Raw genomic sequence first — 24,291 nt, forward strand, 5'->3', positions numbered from 1 at the left:
TTGAGCTCTCATGGAAATAGAGGTCATAATCAGGGCTGGCTCCAGCTTTTTCGCTGCCCCAAGTGGCAAAAAGAAAAAAAAAGAAGAGAAAAAAAAAAAGATAAAGCCGCAATCAGCGGCACTTCGGCGGCAGCTCTACGGGGCTGCTTCATTTTTCGGTGGCAGGTCCTTCCCTCCAAGAGGGACTGAGGGACCCGTTGCTGAATTGCTGCCGAAGACTCGGTCGTGCTGCCCCTTTCCATTGGCCGCCCCAAGCACCTGCTTCCTTCGCTGGTGTCTAGAGCCAGCCCTAGTCACGATGGTTGGTGGTGGAACTTTGAAAGTGGAAGTGGAACTCATAGCTGTCCCTGCCTGCAGGTATATGGGATCTTGGGGAGCAATTACCACACAGGTGGGGTGCAAAATAAACTTTATTAAGAAAATGCAAAAACAGGGAAAATTTAATAGTGAGGGGTATGGGGTTTGTTAAGGTAGGCAATTAGGGAGGGAGTTCTTTTAGTATAGTATAGGGGGTTTCAATAGTGGGGTACAATACAGTGGGGTACAATACAGTTGGTAACCAACTAACACTGAAGTATAAATGTAACAGGTAGCTAACAATTTCTAGGTAAAGGGTGTGTCACAGCAGCATATAACCAACTAACAGTTATGGGTAAAATGTGTTAAATAACCAACAACTCTAGGTAAAAATGTGTCACAGTGGTGTAAATATAAAATGTGAGGTGTGTGAGAGAGAAAAAGGGTAACCAATGGGGTTTTATGCTAGACTTCAGTAATACAATTGAGGTTTGGCAGCAGTAGGAGCGGGGTGAACACGTGGGGGAAGGGATTAAAAGAGAGAGAGAGAGAGAGAAAGGCAGTGGTAGAGGAATGAGGTTAGGAGATGGGGGAAGAGGAGCACGTGGTGGAGCAGAAACCAAAGATAGAGGCGCTACAGAGGGAGATTTAAACTCAGGGAGACACAGAGAGCAGACAGGCTGCAAGTTTAAACAGCAGAGAGACTGCAATGAGTGACTGGGGAGCTCGGGGGGATTGGGGCAGTGGGAAGACAAATTCAAATAGTAAAAACCTTATCTATCCCCTAACTTAATCAAACTTATATAAAATGACAAACACCTACAGAATACAACCAGGCAATGATTTTCTAAACTTATCTTAACCTATTAGGCAACACAACAAATATCACAGAAACTTACAAGCTCTACAATCTTAACAAACTATGACTTATTAAATTAAAAAAAAAAACAAGACCTATGGTGCACCTTATGCTATGGGGAGGTTACAGAGGGCAGAGTGGTATGTATCCAGGACCCAGCTCCCAAGGAAGCCAAGGGATGGTGGCTACAGCGGTGGATACAGCTGAAAGCAGAGAGCCCCAAGGCAAAGCCCACAGGAGCAGAGCTTAGCAGTGGCAAAGAGCCCTGTAGTTTAAGAGAGGTTTTAAGACACAGACCAAGGTTTAGCTTGAGTCTGTGTGCTGGGGAAACAGAGCCAGCAGCTAAAATAATAAAATAAAAGTATAGAAAGTTTTACAGAGGGATTCTTACCAGTCCCCAAGGCAGCAGCAAAGGCAGAAGCAGCAGCAACATCAGAAGAGGCAAGGAGTGTTCGGTACAGTCTCAATAATCAGGAGATCTCTCAGGTAGCAATTCGTTCTTCGTGGGGGGGGTTTTCAAAAACGGGGGTACGCTCAAAAATAAAACGAGAGCGGAGAAAGGACCCCCCAGAACCCCTGGCTGATCAGACCAGGCAGCAATGCAGGAACCTTTCTGAGGTGTGTTTCAAAAATGTCTGGTTTTAAAGGCAAACTTGGGCAGTTTCCCACCAGTAATCCTGATAGGCTCCCTCTGTCACAGGGGAGGGGGCACAGGGGAAAAACTGAAGGTAAGCCCAGAGACATGCCTGGACATAGTCCTGTGCAATAGGTGACTCAAGAGCACATGAGACTATGACTCATGCCCAGGATCTTAAAACCACAATAGGCTTTGCAGCTCTGGACATTGCCTACCCTACACCAAGCCCAGGTTCAACGAGGTGATAACAGGACTAACCCTTTGAAAAGGGCAGTGGTCCCACTTAGCATGCAGCACAAGTGGCCATCCCTTTGAGAAGGGCAATGGCTCTTGTTAAACAACTGAAGGGGCCCTCCCTTTGAGAAGGGCAGTGGCCCTGGTAAACAACTTAACAGCCAGGGAAGGGCGGCCACAGGAGAACAGAAAACAAAATGGAGTCTGGGGAAACAAAATGGAATAGGGGAATAGCTGTAACGGACAATAGCAAGCCTGGATACAGGCAGTTATCCAGGATGAGATTCTTTGGGAAGACACTGGAAGCCCTCTCATCCTTTCTGCTACTGCTACAAATAGTTGTGTAGACTTGTAGAAAGGCTTAGTCCTCTCAATATAGAAGGCTAGGGCCCACCTAACATTTACTGTATGGAGCAGAGGCTCCTCTGTGGTCTTGTGATGTTGCTGTATCCTGGTTGTTGTGAAACTGCGACACTATCTTTGATAGGAAGGCTGGATGGGGACACAACTGGACCTTGTCCTTGAAGAACACTGTATAAGGGGATTCTGACATCAGGGCTTTGATCTCAGAGATCCTTCTAGCTGAGGTGATTGCCACCAGGAAGGAGACCGTCCAAGAGAGATGCAGCATAAGATACTAACAGCTTAAACGGACCCAGGTTTAAGTCTCACAGGGGAATTGGATCACAAACTCAAGGGTAGAGTCTTTTCAGGCCCTTAAGAAACCTGACTGTCATCTCATTGGAGAATATGATCTGCCCTACACTGGAGGATGGGAGGCCAAGATGACTGCTGAGTGAACTTAACAGATGAGAGAACCAGACCTTAATGTTTTAGGTGGAGCAGATAGTCCAATATAGACTGCAGAGAAGACCAGGATGGAGAAATATTCTGTTCAGAGGCCCAATAAGTGAAATTTTTCCACTTAGCCAAGTAGGTGGCCAGGGTGGAAGGATTTTTGCTTCCTAGCAAGACTTGTCAAACCTGTTTTGAGCAGGACTACTCTTCAGGGTTCAGCCATGCAGAAACTATGCTGTCAAGTGCAGGGAGGTGAGGTTTGGGTGAAGCAACCAGCAGTGGTCTTGTGAAATCAAGTCCAGACGATGTGGGAGTAAGAGTGGAGATGCACTGAGAGGTCTAGAAACATGTCAAATGAATGCTGGCGTGGCCAAGCCAGAGCTATCAGGATAACCTTTGACTTGTCCTGCTTGATCTTTAGGAGGACGTTGTGAACCGAGGGGAGTGATGGGAAGATGTACAGTAGGTGGTCTGCCCATGACAGCAGGAAGGCATTAGCAATGTAGCTTCTGCTGAGCCTGTGCAGTGAACAGAACTGATGGCATTTCCTGTTCTGTCTGGTGGCGAAAAGAGGCCCCCCCTTCTGGAAGATGACATTTGTGACCTCTGGGTGAAGAGACCACTAATGGTGAGAGGATAAGGACCTACTGAGGTAACCCAACAGTGCGGTCTGGGCTCCCGGGAGATGTGATGCCTCAAGCTGAATGGAGTGTTTCATGCAGGAGCCCCACAGCGAGGACTCTTGGCACAAGGCTAAAGATGGAGCTCCTCCTTGATTGTTGATATAAAATATCGAGGCCATATTGTCTATCACTTGTACCACTTTGGGGAAGGAACACCTGGCAAGCCAAGCATACTGTGCTAAACTCCCTGACATTTATATGTAGGGAGAGTTCTTCCTGAGACCAGTGGCAAGTTCTTCCTGAGACTGTCAAGATGGGCTCCCCACCCCAGGTCTGATGCATCTGAAACCAAGGTTACCAATGGATATGGGGCAGCAAGGGGTACCCCTTTCATTATGGAGCCAGGATATCTCCACCAAATCAGCAAAACTAGGATGGGTGGCAGAATCCTGAGTTCAAGTGGCATCTACCCAGGGAGTAGACTGACACCAGTCACATGTGTAGGGGTCTGAGTTGTAGCCATGCATACTGCATCACATAGATACATGCTGCCATGTGAACCAATGGTTTGAGCCAAACCCAGGTGATTGTAAGAGGGTGGGTTGTTACGTGGGAGATCAGGTCCAACATAGTTTGGAATCTGGTCTCAAGTAGATAGGCCTGAGCCTGGGTGGGGTTAAGCACCGCTCCGATGAAATCTATTCTCTGAACTGGGACAAAAGTTGACATTTTATTGTTTATTAACAGGCCCAGTGCCCTGTTAATAAGGTGGTCCATATTATGCCAATGCTGTGCTGGACTTAAGCCTGTGAGTGTTCTTTGATCAGCCAGTTGTCACGGTGTGGGAAAACTTGTATGCCTTGAAGTCTGAGGAAGGCTGCAACTGCTGCCATACACTTCATGAAAACCTGTAGGGCTGCTGATAGGCCAAAGGTAAGCACAGTGAAAAGGTAGTGGCACTGACCCACCACAAACCTGAGGAATCTCCTGTGTCCATGGGAGATGAAGATGTGGAAATAAGCATCTTTCAAATCTGGTGTGGCATACCAGTCTCCTGATGGAGGCCAGGGAGATGACGTGGATTCTCAGTATTTTTTAGGTATTTGTTGTGGTTACACAGGTCTTCTTTGGTCTTTTCCTAATCCTTGGTCTTCAGGATTAGGAAATATTTGGAGTAAAACCTCTTCCTACTCAAGCCTCGAAGAACCTCCTCTATAGCTCCCATATATATGGATGAGAAGCTGCTCTTGAGAAGGGTCCCTGAAGAGGGATGGGAAAGGGGGTTGAGAGGGAGGGGTGCACAAAACCTAGAGGGTGGGGCTGACTATTACAGTGCTGAGTATCCAACCTTCCGATGTTTTGTAAGATCACACTGGGCGAAAGGGTGACAGGCAGTCCAAAATCAAAAGGGGGATGGATCCAGAGTCGAGACTGGTATGTTGTCTTTGGGCATACCTTCAGAAGGCCTGCCTGGCCCCAGCCGGGTATATACATGAGCCCAACTGGGAAGCTGAGGCAGAAACAGAGGCTGACAATATTTATAGCCCTTTCCCTTTCTTTTGTAGGGCTCCTGCCTGTGGGGCGCTGGGAATCTGGGAGACTGTTGTGGCCTAAAATGCTTCTTGGAGGTTCGGGGTATGTTAACATCCAGGGCGCAACATGTGCCCTTGCAGCTTGGAGTCCATTTCTTTGGTGAACATGGAGGTACTCTCAAAGGGGAGGTCCTGGACAGACTGCTTCACTTTGTGAAAGAAGCCCAATGGCTGGAGTCATGAACAGCACCTAATGGTGACCACTGATGCCATCATTTTGGCTGCTGAGCAGGCCACATGCAAAGCTGCCTGGAGGGAGATTCTGGCCACCATCCTCCAGAATGGTCATGAACTCCTGCCTTGACTCCTGTGGCAGCGAGTCCCTAAATTTGGCCATTGAGTCCCACAGATTAAATCATATCCTCTCAGCAGAGCCTGCTGGTTAGAGATAAGTAACTGGAGGCTGCCCATCAAATAAACCTTTCACCCAAACAGGTTGTCATAACCTAGTCCCAGATTTGGACCTTAGCGTCCAAAATATAGGGGTTAACATGAAAACTTCCAAGCTTAGTTACCAGCTTGGACCTGGTAAAGCTGCCACCACCCAAAAATTTAGAGTGTTTTGGGGCACTCTGGTCCCCCCAAAAACCTTCCCTGGGGAACCCAAGACCCAAATCCCTTGAGTCTCACAACAAAGGAAAATAAACCTTTTCCCTTCCCCCCTCCAGGTGTTCCTGGAGAGATACACAGAAGCAAGCTCCGTGAATCTAAACAGAGGGATTCCACCCTCTCTATTTCCAGTCCTGGAAACAGATGTACTTCCCTCTTCACCCAGAGGGTATGCAAAGTCAGGCTAGTAAATCTAACACACACAGATTTCCCCCTGACTTCTTCCTCCCACCAATTCCCTGGTGAGTACAGACTCAATTCCCTGGAGTTCCCCACTAAAGGAAAACTCCAACAGGTCTTAAAAACAAAGCTTTATATAAAAAGAAAGAAAAAATACAAAAAAATGGTCTCTCTGTATCAAGGTGACAAATACAGGGTCAATTGCTTAAAAGAAATATGAATAAACAGCCTTATTCAAAAGAATACAATTTAACACATTCCAGCAACTACACACATGTAAATACAAAATAAAAAATCATATAAATCACTGTCTTATCTTTTTTGTACTTACAACTTGGAAACAGAAAATTAGAAAGCAGGAGACAGAAATCCTCCCATAGCCGAGAGAGAGACAGGCACAAGACGAAGAACTCAGACACAAACTTCCCTCCACCCAGATTTGAAAAAGTCTGGTTTCCTGATTGGTCCTCGTCATAAACAGATAGCTAAGGGTTAATGTCTCTTTCACCTGAAGCACCTGACCAGAGGACCAATCAGGAAACCGGATTTTTTCAACTTTGGGTGGAGGGAATTTTGTGTCTGAGGTCTTTGTTGTCTGTCTGCCTGTTTTTTTCTGAGCTTTGAGAAGTGATTTCTGTTTTCTAATCTTCTGTTTCCAAGTTGTAAGGACAAAGATCAAATAGTGAGTTATATGATTTCTTTTCTTTGGTATTTACATGTCTATAGTTGCTGGAGTGCTTTGATTTGTATTCTTTTTGAATAAGGCTGTTTATACAATATTCTTTTAAGCAATTGACCCTGTATTTGTTACTTTAATACAGAGAGACCATTTTTATGTATTTTCTTTCTTTTTTATATAAAGCTTTCTTTTCGAGACCTGTTGGAGTTTTCTTTTCTGGGAAACTTCAGGGAAATTGAGTCTGTACTCACCAGGGAATTGGTGGGAGGAAGAAGTCAGAGGGAGATCTGTGTGTGTTGGATTTACTAGTCTAATTTTGCATTCCCTCTGGGTGAAGAGGAAAGGGCTTTTGTTTCCAGGATTGGAATTACAGAGGGGGGACTCCCTCTGTTTAGATTCACAGAGCTTGTGTCTGTGTATCTCTCCAGGAGCACCTGGAGGGGGGAAGGGAAAAAGGATTATTTCCCTTTGTTGTGAGACTCAAGGGATTTGGGTCTTGGGGTCCCCAGGAAAGGTTTTTCAGGGGGACCAGAGTGCCCCAAAACACTCTAATTTTTTGGGTGGTGGCAGCAAGTACCAGGTCCAAGCTGGTAACTAAGCTTGGAGGTTTTCATGCTAACCCCCATATTTTGGACGCTAAGGTCCAAATCTGGGACTAAGGTTTGACAGTCCTCTGGTCAGGTGTTTCAGGTTACTTCTTTCCAGGTGTAAGAGACATTAACCCTTAGCTATCTGTTTATGACACAGGTCCAGTCTCTTAGTCTCTTTATTTTTGGGGGTAGCATTTGACTTCCCATCTGTCCCACTCATTTGCAGCCAACATCACCAGGGACCGGGAGAGGAAGTGTGAGGGAGGGGGAATGTGAGTACAACTACTCAAACCCACTGGCCGGTACATAGTACTACTTCTCCACCCTTTTTGAGGTGGGGGGCAGAGACACAGGGGTTTGCCCAGTGCCCTGATAGGTACCAATGCCGTCTCATTAACTGGCAGGGACAATCTGAAGAGAGTTGCTGCAGCCAAGATGTCAATTCGACTGTGCGCAGACTCTTTCAGCTCTCCAGCTTCCAGCCCCAAGTTTGTGTTGACCCATTTCAGGAGCTCTTGATGGGCCCTGAAGTCATCCAATGGGTTAATGGGGCCTGTGACTACCTCATCTGGGGATGAGGAAGAAGAGGACTGTACTGGAGGAGGGACTGCCTTCTCTTCCTCCACCACTTCCACTGGGACCTCAGTAACGAGGTCAGTACCGGAGTCAGGGTCTGGTGTTGGGTGAGGCAAAACAGTGGCTCTCAAACACCACCAAGTCTGAGCGGTGGAATAGGGGTCCCAGTACCCGGGGAAATGGCCACAGGTTCCAATACTGTCACTCTATTGGCCTGTGGCCCAGTGGCCAAGCACCGACTGGGGAGCTGGTACCAAAGTCCAATGCATAGGTCAGATACTGGTACTTCTTTGGCAGGGCAAAGGATTCTGGCTCAGACTCTGAGAAGGATACTTCCCTCAGAGACCATGGTGATGCAATACCCCCTTCCGCCTCCAGGCAATGCCAGGAAACTGGTGACTGACGACGTGTCAGAGACTGCTGCAGTAGGACCACAGAGCGTTTTCCTCTGGATGGTGCCATGATGGAATTCACCACCTCTTGATCCCTTCTATCCCCGGTAGCCTTGGCAAGCAGAGGGTCTTGAGGGTGGGAGGATCAGGAGGGATATCTTGTCCTTTGCCAGGACATCATGCCCTAGAAAGCCTCCAGAGTTGAAGAAGCCCACTCCCAGAAATTGGAGGTGGGTCCTAAACCACACTTAGTGCTCTAGGTGGAGTTTCTGGAGCCAACAGTGGCTCTGGGGAGGATGAGTGGCCCAGTGCAGGTCTCACTGCACCAGCCACTCCCCACTTCTCTCTCTTCTGCACTGGAGAGTGCCTTCTCTTGGCACTCTATTTCTTACGCTTCTCCCTCAGCAGTGGTGATGGAGAACAGTGCTGCGAGCAGCACAGTGTTGGTGGACTGTTTCACACAGAAATCCAAGTGCTTGGCACCAATTCAGAACAGCTCAGCTCTGAGGCTGATCTGAGAGCTGCCTCCATGAGCAAGGCCTTCAGACGCATGTCTGTATCTTTTTGATTGCATGGTCTGAAGCCCCTGCAGATTTGACACTTCTCTTTAAAGTGAGTTTCCCAGAGACACTGTAGATAGCTAGAGTGCAGGTCAGCCACAGGCATGGGCTTGCCACAGGAGGCACATGGCTTGAAGCCCAGAGACCAGGGCATGCCCAACCCCTGGTCGAAAGTCCGTCAATAACGGAGACCACTAGTCACACTATGTACACTAACTAAGAACTATGTACACTAACTACAATAACTATACAATATACTACAGAGTCCAAACCACTGGGAAAGAAGCCTTCAAAGAGTAAGCGGGATTGGTACAAGCAACTGTTACAGGCAATAAGAAGGATCTGAGAGGGTGCAGGGACAGAGGTGCTTCTCATACCGGCGCATACACATGCAGCTCCAGAGGGCACTACAACCGGTTCTATGGATGCCACTAAGGGAAAAATCTCCAGCAACTGCGCATGTGGCACACACACACACCTAGTATGGAATGGGCATGAGCAAGCACTCGAAGAAGAAACTTGGATTTCTTTAACAGTGAAAAAAAATTACGGACATGCTGGAATCATAGAAGTTGTGATTTTTGCCAATAATTTTCCCTGGCACCAAGCATGAGCGTTAGGATTTTGGCACTGATTATTTTTAAATAAAATTACATTTGAAAGAATGGCAAAGAAAAGACATACTGGTAATTAAAAAAGAGAATTTCATAGACTTTTCAAAAAGTTATAAGAAAAAGCACCATTTATGCTTTGACTTTGCAAGCCTCAACAGTGTTCCTATAAATGATGTCCTTACTGGATTTTGCAGGCAGCTGCATTTTTACATGTGTGAGAACAGATGATTTTAAACAAGAATTTGAAAACTGATGTAAATAAAAACAACTCATTGGGGACCAAATAAAAGGGCTTTGTGCACAAGCCATCCCTGCAAAAGCTGGGTGAACAGAATGCTCTTTAGACAAGCAACAGAGCACAAGCACCACTGCGTCATGGTCACTACTACAGTCCATTGGCTGTAGTGGCAGCTTCTGTTCCAGCACTCCATTTCAAAGGGATTTTTGTAGTCACTTGATTTGTATAGTCATGGATCCAGTGGCCACATCCCTGTCTACCTCGAGACCCTCTCCTCCTTACCTGAAGAAAGAAAATACAAAACTGCCAAAAGCAAAGCATTATTTGATTTGTAGGCGTATATTTTCAAAATTTACTAGTGATTTTGGTTGTCTCAAGCCTTGTGTGCCCAACTCCAGACACCTTAAAGAGGCCTGATTTTCAGAGGCTGAGTGCTCTACATTTTCTGAAAACCAGGCCACTCCAAGCTCTCTAGATGTGTATCCAAAAATTAAAGAACCTAACATCACTAGTTACTTTTGAAAATTTAGTTTAATCTTGTTGCCTGATCTTTAGATTATGTATTCATTATATTGATTACATAAGAATCCCCAGTTATTACTTTGAGGGTTGACGGGTTCTTGTCTCAAGATCAGGCCCAGTATTATTCAAATTATTATATAGTTGGGAACCCCGATGTGCACAATTGCAACACTCATTCTACAGGAACGCTTTTATATTTACAAATATAGTTTATTAATACATTTAGCACAGTCACAAACACCCCGAACTCAGTAAGGTAGATAGAGATACTACAGAATGTACATTTGCACATTGTGATAAGCTCAGGACAGACAGCTGCAAGGGAGGGGTAGGAATCAGTACCAGAAGGTTAAAAGGCCCTCCTCCTTATCAACTGGGAGGCAACCACAGGTCAATCAGGTTCAGCTGTGAAAGGTTACCAAGGTAGCAAATTAGAAACAGCTGAGGGAGGAGCTACCTGAGGTTAATTGGGATCAGCTGATTCCTACTTGGGACTGCCTGAGACCTTTTTAAACCCTTCCCTGTGGAAGGAAGGGGAAAGCGCAGAGAGAGAAGGAGCCCTGCTGCCAGGAGTGCAGGAGTAATAAAACAGCAAGACCCTCCAGGAGGAGAGGCAGTACTTTCTCCCACAAGGGGGTAAGAATTCGCTAACCAGGACTGGTGGAGATATGGGGAGCAAACTTCCCCTGTGTCCCAAGGGGGACTGTATTACCTGAGCCTGTCTCACCAGGGCTAAAAGCAGCAGAGACTGGGGAGACTGAGAAGGTGCCTTGCCACACATGGTGTCAGGGGTGGGATGTGAGTGAGACTTCGTGGCAAGTCGTCTTGGGGCAGGGTTAAGCAACCAAAAAAAAAAAACAAACCCCAAAATGGAGGATGTAGTGAAGGCATTGGTGCAGGCCACTACGGCCCAACAAGAAGCTACCAGGGTGCAGATAGCTGCCCAGCAGGAGGCAGTGCGAATACAGCAGGAGACAAATCAACTACTGATGAGCCAGGCGGCTCAGGATCGAGCCACCCTGCATGAGGTTGTGAACCAGTTAAAGGTCCTGACCACCCTAGCGCACGGCCCCCCTTGCGGGCAAATCACTACTTACAGAAGATGACGATGGATGATGACGTGGAGGCATATCTCCTTGCGTTTGAGAGAATGGCCTGGCGGGAGGCCTGGCCCCAAGACCAGTGGGCCAGTATTCTGGCTTCTTTTCTGTGTGGGGAGGCACAGAAAGCATATTTTGATATGACAACAGAAGCAGCTTCAGATTACTCCCAGCTAAAGGCGGAGATCCTGGCGAGGTCTGACATGATGACAGCTGTAAGGGCACAACGGTTCCATGAGTGGAAATACCGGGTCAACAAAGCCCCGAGGTCTCAGCTGTTTGACCTGATCCATCTAGTTAGGAAGTGGCTGCACCCCGAGACCCACCGGCCAGAGGAAATCGTGGAAACCATAGTTCTGGACAGGTACATGAGAGGGCTACCGCCGGACATATGAGGATGGGTCAGTCAAAATGATCCCTCCTCCTATGATGAGCTAGTTGTCCTCGTAGAGAGACATCTAGCAGCACAGGACCACTGGGGAAGGGAGGCACCAGAACAGGAGGCAAGGCTATGTACCAAGGGCCCGAGTTGCTGTAGCTCCGGGCCGAACTGTGAAGGGGAGGAAGGAGGCCGAAGAGCAGCCAGAATACTCGGAGGGACTTGGGGGCTGGGAGAGAAAGACTCGAGGGGTAAGGCCTCACAGCCCGAAAACCAAGGGGCTGCCCCGAGCAGGATACCGATGTTATGCATGTGGAGAGATAGGGCATATAGCTGCCCAATGCCCAAATCTAGAGGAGCCCATGCAATGCGACCTGGGAAATCTGGAAGAGCCATGTGACCTGATAAATCTAGTAGGGGTAGCGATGGTCCCTCATAGATATACTAGGTCAGTCAAAATGAATGGCATAAAGACCACCGCGTTAGTAGACTCAGGAAGTGCAGTCACGCTGGTCTCGGGAAAGCTGGTCGGGTATGATCAACTATCCCGGGCCAAGTGCACAGGGATATCATGTGTCCATGGGGATGTCAATTACTACTCGACTATCCCAGTAAAAATGGAGGTCCTGGGAAACCCCACTAAGGTGATGGTGGGGGTGGTCCCAAAACTCCCCTACCCAGTCCTCATAGGACAAGACTACCCTGGGTTCGGCAGTCTACTTCCTGGAGGGGAGTCAGAAGGAGGTAACGACCCAGAAAGCAATGGGATAGCCTCGATAGTTAGTGACCCCCCGGCCTTCCATGAATTTGCCCAGGATTTATTCACGCCCCCTGGGAAGCCCAGGAAGACTCGTCGAGAAAGGAGGGCAGATAAGAGGAGAGGAACGAGAATCCTGACCCAGAACAGGAAGCCTATACTCGTAGGGGAAAGAGTTGGTCAGACTGACAAGGAAACTAGGCAGGAGGTTGGGAGGCCCGCAGCTGGGCCCAGTTCCCCAGGGACCTCCCTCGAGGGGGAGGGGGAAGTAGAACCCCCTGAGTTTGGGCAAATTGGACCTTCACTAGAGAATTTTGGGCAGGATCAGGCCAATGATCCAGTATACAGTAATATTCGCAAAGAAGTAGTTGAGGTGAATGGGGTCCCTGTGGAAGGAAGAGCCAAGGGCCCAGGGCCATATTATATGATCAAGAAGGATCTGCTATACAGGGTAGTCCGTATCCAAGAGCAGGTCATGGAACAGCTCCTAGTACCACAGAAACATCAGAGGGGAGTGATGGAGCTAGCCAACAGCCATTTGTTCGGGGGCCATCTGGGAATAGATAAAACCCTGGATCGAATTCTGCAGAGGTTTTTTTGGCCTGGAATATATGCGGCAGTCCAACGATATTGTGCCTCCTGTCTGGAATGCCAATTACATGGACCCCGACCATGCCTAAGGGCACCTTTGGTACCTCTGCCGATTATTGAAGTCCCCTTTGAGCGAATAGCTATGGACCTAGTAGGGCCACCATAAAAATTGGCCCGAGGCCATCAGCACATACTGGTGGTGATAGATTATGCCACCCGGTACCCCGAGGCCGTTCCCCTACGGAACACTACATCCAAGATTACAGCTAAAGAATTAATCCAAATTTTTGCTAGAGTGGAAATACCCAAAGAGATCCTGACAGATCAAGGGACTCCCTTTATGTCTAAATTAATGAAGGACCTATATGCAATGCTCCACATACAGGACCCTAAGAACATCAGTCTATCATCCGCAGACAGACGGCCTCATCGAGCGTTTTAATAGAACATTGAAGAACATGATACGAAAGGTGGTGAGCCGGGATGGGAAGAACTGGGACACCCCACTACCGTACCTAATGTTTGCGATAAGGGAGGTACCACAGACTTCAACTGGGTTCTCCCCATTCGAACTGTTATATGGTTACTACCCCCGCGGCATACTGGACATTGCCAAGGAAAGTTGGGAAGAACAGCCGAACCCAGGGAAAAACCTCATCGAGCATGTGTCGCAGGTGAAAGACAGGATAGCCCAAGTCACCCTCATAGTGCGGGAACACATGGAAAGGGCACAAGGGGCCCAACAAACATACTACAATCGCCAAGAGATGATCCGAAAATTCCAGGTGGGAGATCGGGTAATGGTGCTTGTACCCACAGTGGAGAGCAAGCTCCTGGCCAGATGGCAGGGGCCATATGAAATAATAGAAGCCACTGGAGAAGTCGATTACAAGGTCCGACAGCCTGGACGCCGGAAGCTGGAGCAAATCTATCATGTAAACCTGTTGAAACCGTGGCAGGACAGAGAAGCTCATGTGGTCACTCTAGGGTCCCTCTTCCCGAGAGCAACCCACTTGGCCAAGTGAGAATATCCCCAGAATTGACCCCGACCAACGATCTGAGGTGATCAACATGATCAAGTGCAACCGGGATGTGTTCTCGGAAAAGCCAGGCAGGGCTACTGAGGTTCACCATCACATCCTCACAGAGCCTGGAGTGAAGGTGAATGTCAAGCCATACGGGGTCCCGGAGGCGAAAAGAGAAAAGATCAAAATGGAAGTCAGGAAAATGTTGAAGTTAGGAGTCATTGAAGAGTCACTTAGCCAATGGTCAAGCCCAGTGGTCGTTGTACCTAAACTGGATGGCAGTATGAGATTTTGCAATGACTTCTGGAAACTGAATGAGGTGTGTCAATTTGATGCGTATCCCATACTCCGGATAGATGAGTTAATTGACCGACTGGGGAAAGCACGATATTTGTCCAGCCTTGACCTGACTAAGGGTTATTGGCAAATTCCCTTGGCCAAGGCCAACAAAGAGAAGACGGCCTTCTCAACACCAGAGCAACTGTATCAATACACTGTCCTCCCTTTTGGTTTACATGGGGCTCCTGCAACCTTCCAACAGCTCATGGACAAACTGTTGCGCCCACAGGGCAAGTATGCAGCCGCCTATCTTGATGACGTCATTATACATAGTCCAGATTGGGAGATGCACTTGGGAAAGGTGGAAGCAGTCCTCAACACCTTGAGGAAGGCGGGGCTGACTGCAAATTCCTCCAAATGTGCAACTGGGCTAGCAGAAGCCAAGTACCTTGGGTATATAGTGGGGAGAGGCGTGGTGAAGCCCCAACTCAACAAGTTAGAGGCAATTCAGAATTGGCCCCGACCAGTCCGGAAGAAACAAGTCAGAGCATTCCTGGGGCTGGTTGGGTACTACAGGCGGTTCATCCCCCACTTCGCCACCAGGGCCTGCCCGCTAACAGACCTAACAAAAGCCCGTGGTCCGGATATAGTAAGATGGCTGAGGAGGCTTTTGTAGAGCTGCAGACCGTCCTCTGCACCGATCCAGTGCTGGTATCTCCAGACTGGGAGAAAGAGTTTATCCTGCAAACGGATGCCTCTGAGGTTGGATTGGGAGCGGTTCTTTCCCAAATGGTTGGAGCAGAAGCACACCCAGTCCTGTTCCTCAGTAGGAAACTCCTGCCCAGGGAATGTAAATATGCCGTAGTAGAGAAGGAATGCCTGGCCTTGAAGTGGGCCGTAGAAAGCCTTCACTACTACCTACTCGGATGGAGGTTTACCCTTATCACGGACCATGTCCCTCTAAAGTGGATGCACCAAAACAAAGAGAAAAATGCGAGAGTGACAAGGTGGTTCCTGTCGCTACAGCCCTTCCACTTCAGAGTACAACATAGGTCCGGAATCAAGCATGGCAACGCGGATGGCCTTTCATGGGTACATTGTTTGCCGACCCAAGTAGCCCAACCCTGTAGTGTTGAACGGGGTGGGGGGGGGTATGTGATAAACTCAGGACAGACAGCTGCAAGGGAGGGGTAGGAATCGGTACCAGAGGTTAAAAGGCCCTCCTCCTTATCAACTGGGAGGCAACCACAGGTCAATCAGGTTCAGCTGTGAAAGGTTACCAAGGTAGCAAATTAGAATCAGCTGAGGGAGGAGTTACCTGAGGTTAATTGGGATCAGCTGATTCCTACTTGGGACTGCCTGAGACCTTTTTAAACCCTTCCCTGTGGAAGGAAGGGGAAAGAGCAGAGAGAGAAGGAGCTCTGCTGCCAGGAGTGCAGGAGCAGTAAAACAGCGAGATCCTCCAGGAGGAGAGGCAGTACTTTCTCCCACAAGGGGGTAAGAATTCGCTAACCAGGACTGGTGGAGATACAGGGAGCAAACTTCCCCTGTGTCCCAAGGGGGACTGCATTACCTGAGCCTGTCTCACCAGGGCTAAAAGCAGCAGAGTCTGGGGAGACAGAAGGTGCCTTGCCACAACATCCATATAGTCACACCATCCCTTGTAAAAGTGTTAGCCATCGTCTTCCTCATCACTATCACCTTCCCCGTCATCACCAGTGGCCATCATTCTGGCATCTCTCAAGGACTACATCTCTTTCTCCTACTGCCTCTAGGCTGGGATGCCACTTTTCTAATACATTACGTTGACTCTGCTATGCTCAATGCATATTCAGTAGGGGATTTTCCCCCTTTTCCTTATTTGTATTTCTGCACCTTACTAATATTGGAGTAGCTTTTTACTATAGGTTAGTATATCAATGATCTTAACTTATGATATGTCAATTCATTACCATCACCCTTTTGTGATTAGGTATCATATTTGTAATTTCTGTCCTGACTGGTTATTTCAGTTCCTTCCAAGTTCCAAGTTGTGTTGTACCTGTTTAAAAGGGTATGAACTTAGGAAAGCCCCTATGGCAACCTGCTTTAATGTATCCTCTCTGTTAAAGGTCACAGCCATACATGGACCTTATGCTTTAGCTCATCACCATCTATCTAGCTGAAAGGTCCCAAAAATCTGTATGCTAACCTTGCCTTAACTCAACATCCAGGATGTGGCCTGCAGGTCTCTTCTGTTACAGCCAAAATATACTCTAATATACGCCTATTATAATAAAACAATTAATCAAGCCCATAAGAAAATAAGAAACTTATTAGAAAAGACAAACAAGCAGGTTAACCTTAGATGTATCTCATGTTCCTGCTATGTACATCAGTTCGTTGCCAGGACACTCTGTGGTTGACTCATTTACCTGTGGTCAGAACTTCCCTTTAAACTCTATTTTCAGCTCCCCAAATATTTGGGATTTTCTATTGGGCCACTTATCTGTGCAAAGTTTATCTGTTTAAAGTGCATAACCTCAAGCCTTATGCTAACTTGCTGAAGCTAATGTCTGTCTTACTTAATGTATGCCTGTAGGTTTCTTGCATTACTGCTGAATATAATGCGAAGCAATAAATATAATAAAGGCAGAAAAATCATTGATTTTTCCCCAAGTTTTACATCATTGACATTGGATACAAAAGGAAAAAGCATCAGCTCACCTGTTGCATGCATCTGAGATTATATTGCTTTGAGAACCCCATATTGGGCATTTCCAGTGTTTTAGTGTTTAAAGCCCCAGTGCTGCACAACCACAAGTAACTTTATCCATGTGAATAGACCCTTTGAGTATAGTTACTCATGTACATAGTGTTTACAGGATTGGTTGTCAACGTCCCAATCAATTCTATTCAGCACAAGTAATAGAAGATAATGTTACCTTTCATATATAAAATTGTTCTACTCTGAATAAAATGTAACTTATTTTTGCACATATCTGAGTATATTTTTAGGACCAAACCCTGCAAACTGGTACATACAGACAGATTCTTATATCTACTCCAGGATCCACACAACCACAGGCATCTACCCACCATGGATCAGTTTTCCAGGAACATGGCTTTAAACTGCGGGCCAAGTAACAAGTCCTTGATCAGGAAGCTTGATTATACATTTCACATTATGCTGCATGTTAGACATATTAAGGATGAAACAGTTCACAAATAACTAACACTGACTTGTGGCTTCCAACAGTCCACGTAGCAGAGTTCCAAAATATTTCAAGTTATTGTTTCTTACCATCTGATCCTACTCCTACTGAACTCCTCTTCAGAAAGCCTCCCATTAATTTAAAAAGGGAAGAAAATAACCCACTAGTTTCTTTTGTCATGAAATCTCATATGAGGCCAAGATCACATAAATCCAGATCTTAGAGCTATGCAGGAAGTAAACAAAGAAAGCATATGTTGTTACTGAATTTAGCTGCTGATGCATTTTGCTGAGTTACTGTGCGTAACTATGTTATCAAATCAGGCAGAAAAATATAGTGCAGTATGAAGTCACTTATCACATATATTCAGTCCAGCTGCAGATCCATGAAGCCTACCTCCACAAGCCTGCTGGTGTGTTCTTGAAATATCACAGTATATTCCTTTATTTCCTTTTCTCTTCCATTTTTAGCAGCCTCAATAAGAACTAGAAGTGGAATAGTGGTATCCAAGAAGGAGTCTGAGACATGATCTATAATAGCTTTCCGAAGCTGAAAAATAAAGCATTATCCTCCTATCAGCTGATTGTATTATATTCTGTATTACAGACTACTACAGTAAATATAAAAACTGTCACAACTGAACAAGATCAATATACAGTAATTGCAATCTGAACTATAAATTATCAGCACTTCTATGAATTTCTTTGTATCCTATAAAAAGGGCAATATATACATGGAAATTACTGAAGCTACAATTTATCCACTTCAAAGATATCTGTATATAATTTGTAGGGATAATTTTATTATACAATATATTATTTCACACACACACACACACACACACACACACTCTATTATGGTCTCACTTCAGCAAGCCTTTATGCAGATGCATGAGTCCCATTGAAGTCAATGGAAGCTGAACATGTACTAAAATGTTTTTCTCAACAGGGATGGACTGTTAAATTGGGTCCAATAAAATAAATAATTTATCACTAAAATACATCTATCCTCGTCTCCTTTGCATTTTCTCTTAAAGATCAGGCTCTAAGAAAGGAGGATATTTTATTTCTGGAAGAGCATACAAGTATAATGATGTTTATTCTCATTTATACCCAATATATTCTACATTATGTATTGTCATAACTGTAAAATTACCCAAATGTTTGCTACCTTGTTGCAAGCCCAACAATATATTTTGATTAGCTTAATTGTATATGGCATGGTAATTATACCAATGAGATCACTGATAAGAACGTGATAATAGATTAATACAGCAAGGAGAATAATAAACAAGTCTGATGTCCAATTTTCTCCATTTGCATTAATTGTTCTTGAACTTCCATCTTAAATTATTAAAGAAGTGTAGCATTCCAGTATAAATTAGTTCTCTTAAATTAGATTTCATATAATCTTATAACTGATGTCTGGGAAATTACTCAGAGGATATTTTCTAGGTTCTAAATCTAAATGAGTTCATTGTAATCGTATAATACACTCTAGGAAGTACACAAATCAAAGCATTACATGGAATATAATTAACTTTATCAATTGTATTAAGTTCCCCAGTGCAAAATATGTACTTATTTGTTCTAGCCAGTTTATCAGTACATATAAAAAATGTTGATAGTAATACAGAAGACATTGATTGCAATAGAAAAGAAAAAGCATCTTAAAATATTGAAGTGAAAAGACACTAATTGGTTTGCTCCCAAAGGAAAATATTTTAATATAGCATTTTAGTTCCAACGTCCCTCTGTGAAAAAGCTCAGTGGGGGTAAGCACTCCTACGGTTAGGTAGATATGAAAAAACAAAGCCTTTCTGATGTTACTCTCCCTTTATATGGGGAAGCATACCCACAGAGCTAGCAACAGAGAAAATTTGTGTTGCAAGGCAAACTTTGGATATAGATTAGGGTGACAAGATGTCCCTATTTTATAGGGTCCCGGTATTTCTATAGACACCTATTACCCCCCACCCCATGTCTTGATTTTTCACATTTGCTGTCTGGTCACCCTAATATAGATTCCAACTATTTTGGAAAATACTTGTCTATCTAAAGTCCTGATCAGATACCTCAAGTCAAAGAAAAGCGTCCCATTGACTTCAATAGACATTGAGTCAGACTGTGACATTCCTGAAAAATGTTGTTCAAGCCATTCTTGCAACTTTTTGCAATCTATTTGAAACTAGCTTATCACATAATATACATTATATGATCCTAAATCAATGAGATGTTGCACAGACATAATGTCTACACTGAACGCTAAGCCCTGACTCTGATTCAGGTTTTAGGCCAAGCCTCTCTTCCTTCCACACACAAATCAATCTGATCCAGTTCAGGAAGCACTCATGACTTGGGTCCTAGGATCCTGCTATGGGGGGAGGATCAGACCCTAAGCCCTGCTGTGACTTGGGTCTAAGCCCTGTCATTCTGCAGCGTGGATTCAGATCAAGCCACAGACCCAAGTCAGAAGGTCTGCCTAGTGCAGCATGGACACATTAGCATGGCTGTGGATCCTGGGTCCAGGAATTCTAAACACAGGTTTACCATGCAGTGGGACTGCTCAAGCATGTGCTTGGAAACACTGAGTCCACAAGCCCAAGTTCCACAGACCTCTGGTGAAGGATACATCTACACGGCATACTTCTTTTGGTGGCATGTAGTGTACATACTTGGGTTGACCCCAGCATGCGTATACAGGAGCGGTGCCAGAGTTTTTGGTGCCCTAGGCGCAGGGCCGGCTCTAGCCATTTCGCCGCCGCAAGCACGGCAGCACGCCGCGGGGGGCGCTCTGCTGCTCGCCGGTCCCACGGCTCTGGTGGACCTGCCGCAGGCATGCCTGCAGATGCTCCAACGGAACCACAGGACCAGTGGACCCTCCGCAGGTGTGCCTGCGGGAGGTCCACCGAAGTCGCCTGCCACCCTCCCTTGCTCCCGGATCGCGGAAATTCTGCGGCGGCGGGGTCCTTCCGCGCTCCCAGTCTTCGGGGCACTTCAGTGGCGGGTCCCGGAGCGAGTGAAGGACCCGCCGCAGAATTGCCTCTGAAGACATGATGGATGTGGGTATGTACCTGAGTACTCACCTACATGGCTCTTTTCTTGCCCAAGCTGTGCCTCCCCATCTCCACTGCTCTTTTTAGCTATGCAGTGTCCCACTGCCTTAGGATGACCAGATAGCAAGTGTGAAAAATCAGGGTGGGAGTGGGAGGTAATAAGCCCTTATATAAGACAAAGTCCCAAATATCAGGACTGTCTCTATAAAATCAGGACATCTGGTCACCCTACACTGTCTCCCCATTGCCAGAGCCTTCTTCCGCCACTTAAAAAGAGTCCGGAAACAAGAAAGGCTTCTGGTGGCTTTCCCCAGAAAGAATCTGGTAGCAGAGAGCTTCTGAAAACTTTCCCTACTGCTTCCCCCCATCAAAGCCTTTCACTGACACAAATAACTACATACCATAGTGTGGATGCAGCCTGCTTTCACTTTGACTTGTAGCTACCCATATACTACATGCCGCCACAATCAGTGCGTAGTGTAGAGGTAGCCTTGATGTGCAGTGTCAACATGCCCATAGGGGCCCAGCTTATCAGATCCCAATGCAGTATTAGAGTCTCCATTTGCACATTCAACATCTACCTACATTTATTTATTCTCCATTTTAAGAACTCAGAAAGGGAGAGTAAGAGTTTCAACAACAAGAGCAAAATACTTGTAGATTCCTATCCTGCAAAAGCACGTTTGACTTCATTCATGTGGCCAGTGCAATTGAAGTCAGTGGATCTACTCATCTCTTTAAAATTAAGCATGTCTGTATGCCTTTGTAGGATTAGGGTCTAAGACATTGCTATTCCAATTAAACACACACCAATCTACTTTATTATTTTCTTTATGAAGGGAGAGGTCCTGAACTTGCCTAATTTCATTACAATACTAACATAAAAAAGCCACAGCAGCACTGTATCCATGGATGTTGTTTCATTTTCTCTGACAGGTTTGTTTTGGATCAGGTAATGGCCAAATCAAGCATGTCATCTAAAAATGTGTGTATTACTTAAATTTCACTCATTTTACTGCATTTTACTTGCACTGAACTAATGCATTCAGAGGACAGCCTGATGCTGAACCTATTCAATTCAAAGGCAAATCTCCCACTGACCTCAGCATTGCAGGAGCAAGCCCGTTAGAGCTTGTCAGATAAATTTTAATAGGTGCACAGTTCATGCTATCTTGTGATACTGCACAAGAACACCACAAATGCCACGTTGCATACTAAAGTCCCAGTCCCGCATAACACAGATCTCTGCATCCATACAGAGTTTCATCAAAGTTCCATTTTAGGAATAGTTACTGTAATAACCCTTTGATGCATAACATAACTGCAGGATCCAGAAAGTTAAAGCCAGCTTTCTAATCAACATTTTATTTTATCTTGTTGCATAATTCTTCTCTTTAGCTGTTTATTGATTGATTGGCTTAATTAATCTTTCATATATGAAGTTTTTAGCTCTTGCTATACTGTGGTTCTGAGGAACTCTCTTTCCTGAAATTCAGCAAAATGAAACAGTTACTTTTAAGAGAACAGAGCCACAGCCATGCCTTTTGTTGTGGTGAATAAAAACTATGCAATATTGTTACTGTTTTTGCCTTTTGCTGAGTTATGTATGGTGCTCGGGTTTTAGAAACAGAATTCTTATAGCAACACACAAAGAAAGGAAACAAAATCATGTAAAAACAAGGAAAGGGATAAAATGGTTAAGAGAAAGGAAGGGAAACAGACTGAAAGGCCAAGTCCAGAAAAATTATTTTGTGGTGTCTAAAGCAATATCAATTTCTCTTCAACATGCTCATAGCAAGCAATTTTTTCTATACCTAAGGGGTCTGTTTCTAACTCTTACCGCCTATGAGGCAGAACCCCATGAACTACATTATAATACTGGCAGAAAGGTAAGCAGGCAGACAAAGAAAATCAGGCACAACCTTGGTGGTGATTGTTACTGGGACAGTAAACATATCATATTATACAATGAAAAAGAAAGATCTTGCAGACACCATAAGCAGAAGGCAGAGAAAGTGTGACTTTTGGCAAGCTACTTTGTTGCTGTTGTTTAAGGTGTAAGGTTTTCCCCTTATGAAAGATTTGGATTTGGTTACTGAAGCATCAGAGGAGGCAAAAAATGAACATATGGAAAAGCATAGTTTATAAAAATCTGTCAGTATACTGTCCTCAGAAGGTAAAGAAGGAATCTCAGCATGTGTTTGTGATGCTATTAGAACCAACGTTGTGATGAGTATGGAAAACTGCTTTCTCACTTGCAACATTGGCAAAAGACCTGAAATAAACAGAGTAATTATTAGTGAGGGAATCTCTTTTCCCTGTTTCAAAAGGACATTGGCAATGAAATCTGCAGTGTGTGCAGAAAAGCTATCAGTAGATAGGAGAAGGGGACAGACATGGGAACATCTGCCCTAAGATCCCTTCCAGAAAATAACTAAACAATAACCATAGGCAAAACATCTGTGCAAAGCACAACAGATCATCCACAAGTACAACGGGAAAGAGCTGGGATGGGAGTATTAACACTGGCAATATTTCAAGATACATAGCAGGAGACATTGGAATCAGTGTGCCATCATCCCTTCCTTAAAACATATACAGCTCTGCTAGTGAAGGAAGCACTCATCTATGGTAGACTGCACACAAATAACTAAATGATAAAAGTGCCATGAAGATCTATGGCACCATACACATATACACATAATAAATAAAAGCCACAGGAAACATTTTAAAATATTTTAATATGTTTAGAAATTCTTAGAAGATACAATTCCAAAATGATATACACCCACTTCCGAATCCGTCCTTCCTTATCTTTTTTTCACTGAAGTTGGCTTTGTGGGATGGCTCATGATGTCCTACCAGCTGGCTGGTGACTGGACCAATGTGTCTATGAAGGACATGTGTGCTGTATTCTACATCACCTATCACTCATTAAAGCTAGTTTCAAACATAACCTCACTGTGTCACCTCCATAAAATTTTGTGTGAAGTTGAAGCACCAAAGTGATGGAAGCTATAGAACACTAGAATATTTCATTACTCATGGGACAGAGCACACTATGGCCCTGATCTTGCCAGTTGAGCCACATGGACCAAAAACCAGCTACTGGAGAAGTCCTAATTCCATATTACATTTGGTCTTGTAGAGCCTGAAACACCTTATGAAATCTCCAGAAACAAACCAGAGTAATTATTTTTATCCATTTCACAGAAGCATTGTGAGGCATAATTGATATTTGTCATGTGCTATAATTGAAAAGAATTATGAAAGTCACATATTGGCACAGGTAGGAATAAAACTCAGGATTTTATGCCTTTCAGTTCAAGCCTTATTCCTCCACTCAATGTGGTCACGAGGTATACAGCATCATTAACCTCCTCGTCAAGCAGTTCTTAAGCAACTCATAAGTATTAATTTTCAAACAAAAATGGCTTTTCAAGATTTGTTTTTGGGCAAAATTCAGCTATACAAGAATAATATATGTGAAATTTCATCAATCCTGTACAAAATTTCATAAAATTACTGCAAATTTCCAAATGCCATAATAAGCAAATTTCTGAAAAAAATGATTCATTTATATGCATACTTTATATGTATATATGCACCCAGATCCACTTCTGGGGCCTTATTCATAATCTTAGACCTTTGGAGGGTTACATATTTGTAACATTATAAATGCTCTGAATGAGAATTCCTCTTTTTAAAAAAAATTATAATGATATCAAAAGCAGAAAAAATAATATTTAGATAAATCTGATTTCCCATCTCTTTGTCCCAAGTTCTTTACCTGTCTGCGAAGGTTTCTTGTCTTCTTGCACATATTATCTATTGCAATATTCAGGGCATTACTCTTTTCTTTCTTGTCAGCCTGAAACAAACATTATAGAAAATAAAACTGTTATGTATAC

The 24,291-nt window shown here is 44.8% G+C and overlaps 1 protein-coding gene across 8 annotated transcripts in view; it reads right to left on the bottom strand.

Annotated features, from left to right (window-relative positions):
- CTNNA3 (catenin alpha 3) overlaps nt 1–24,291 on the bottom strand; it is a 941,808-nt gene that overhangs the window by 403,923 nt on the left and 513,594 nt on the right. For all 8 annotated transcript variants that reach the window (XR_007775063.1, XR_007775060.1, XR_007775061.1 and 5 more), the window contains 2 exons: nt 24,171–24,251; nt 17,722–17,874 (listed from right to left, as the gene is read on the bottom strand). Coding sequence is in view for 3 of the 8 variants with exons in the window: in XM_050958306.1 (XP_050814263.1) it covers nt 17,722–17,874; nt 24,171–24,251 (234 nt within the window). In the remaining 5 variants the exon portion in view is untranslated. The remainder of the gene's footprint in view (nt 1–17,721; nt 17,875–24,170; nt 24,252–24,291) is intronic.

Source organism: Gopherus flavomarginatus, chromosome 6 (genome assembly GCF_025201925.1).
Source record: "Gopherus flavomarginatus isolate rGopFla2 chromosome 6, rGopFla2.mat.asm, whole genome shotgun sequence".
Classification (NCBI taxonomy): Eukaryota; Metazoa; Chordata; order Testudines; family Testudinidae; genus Gopherus; species Gopherus flavomarginatus.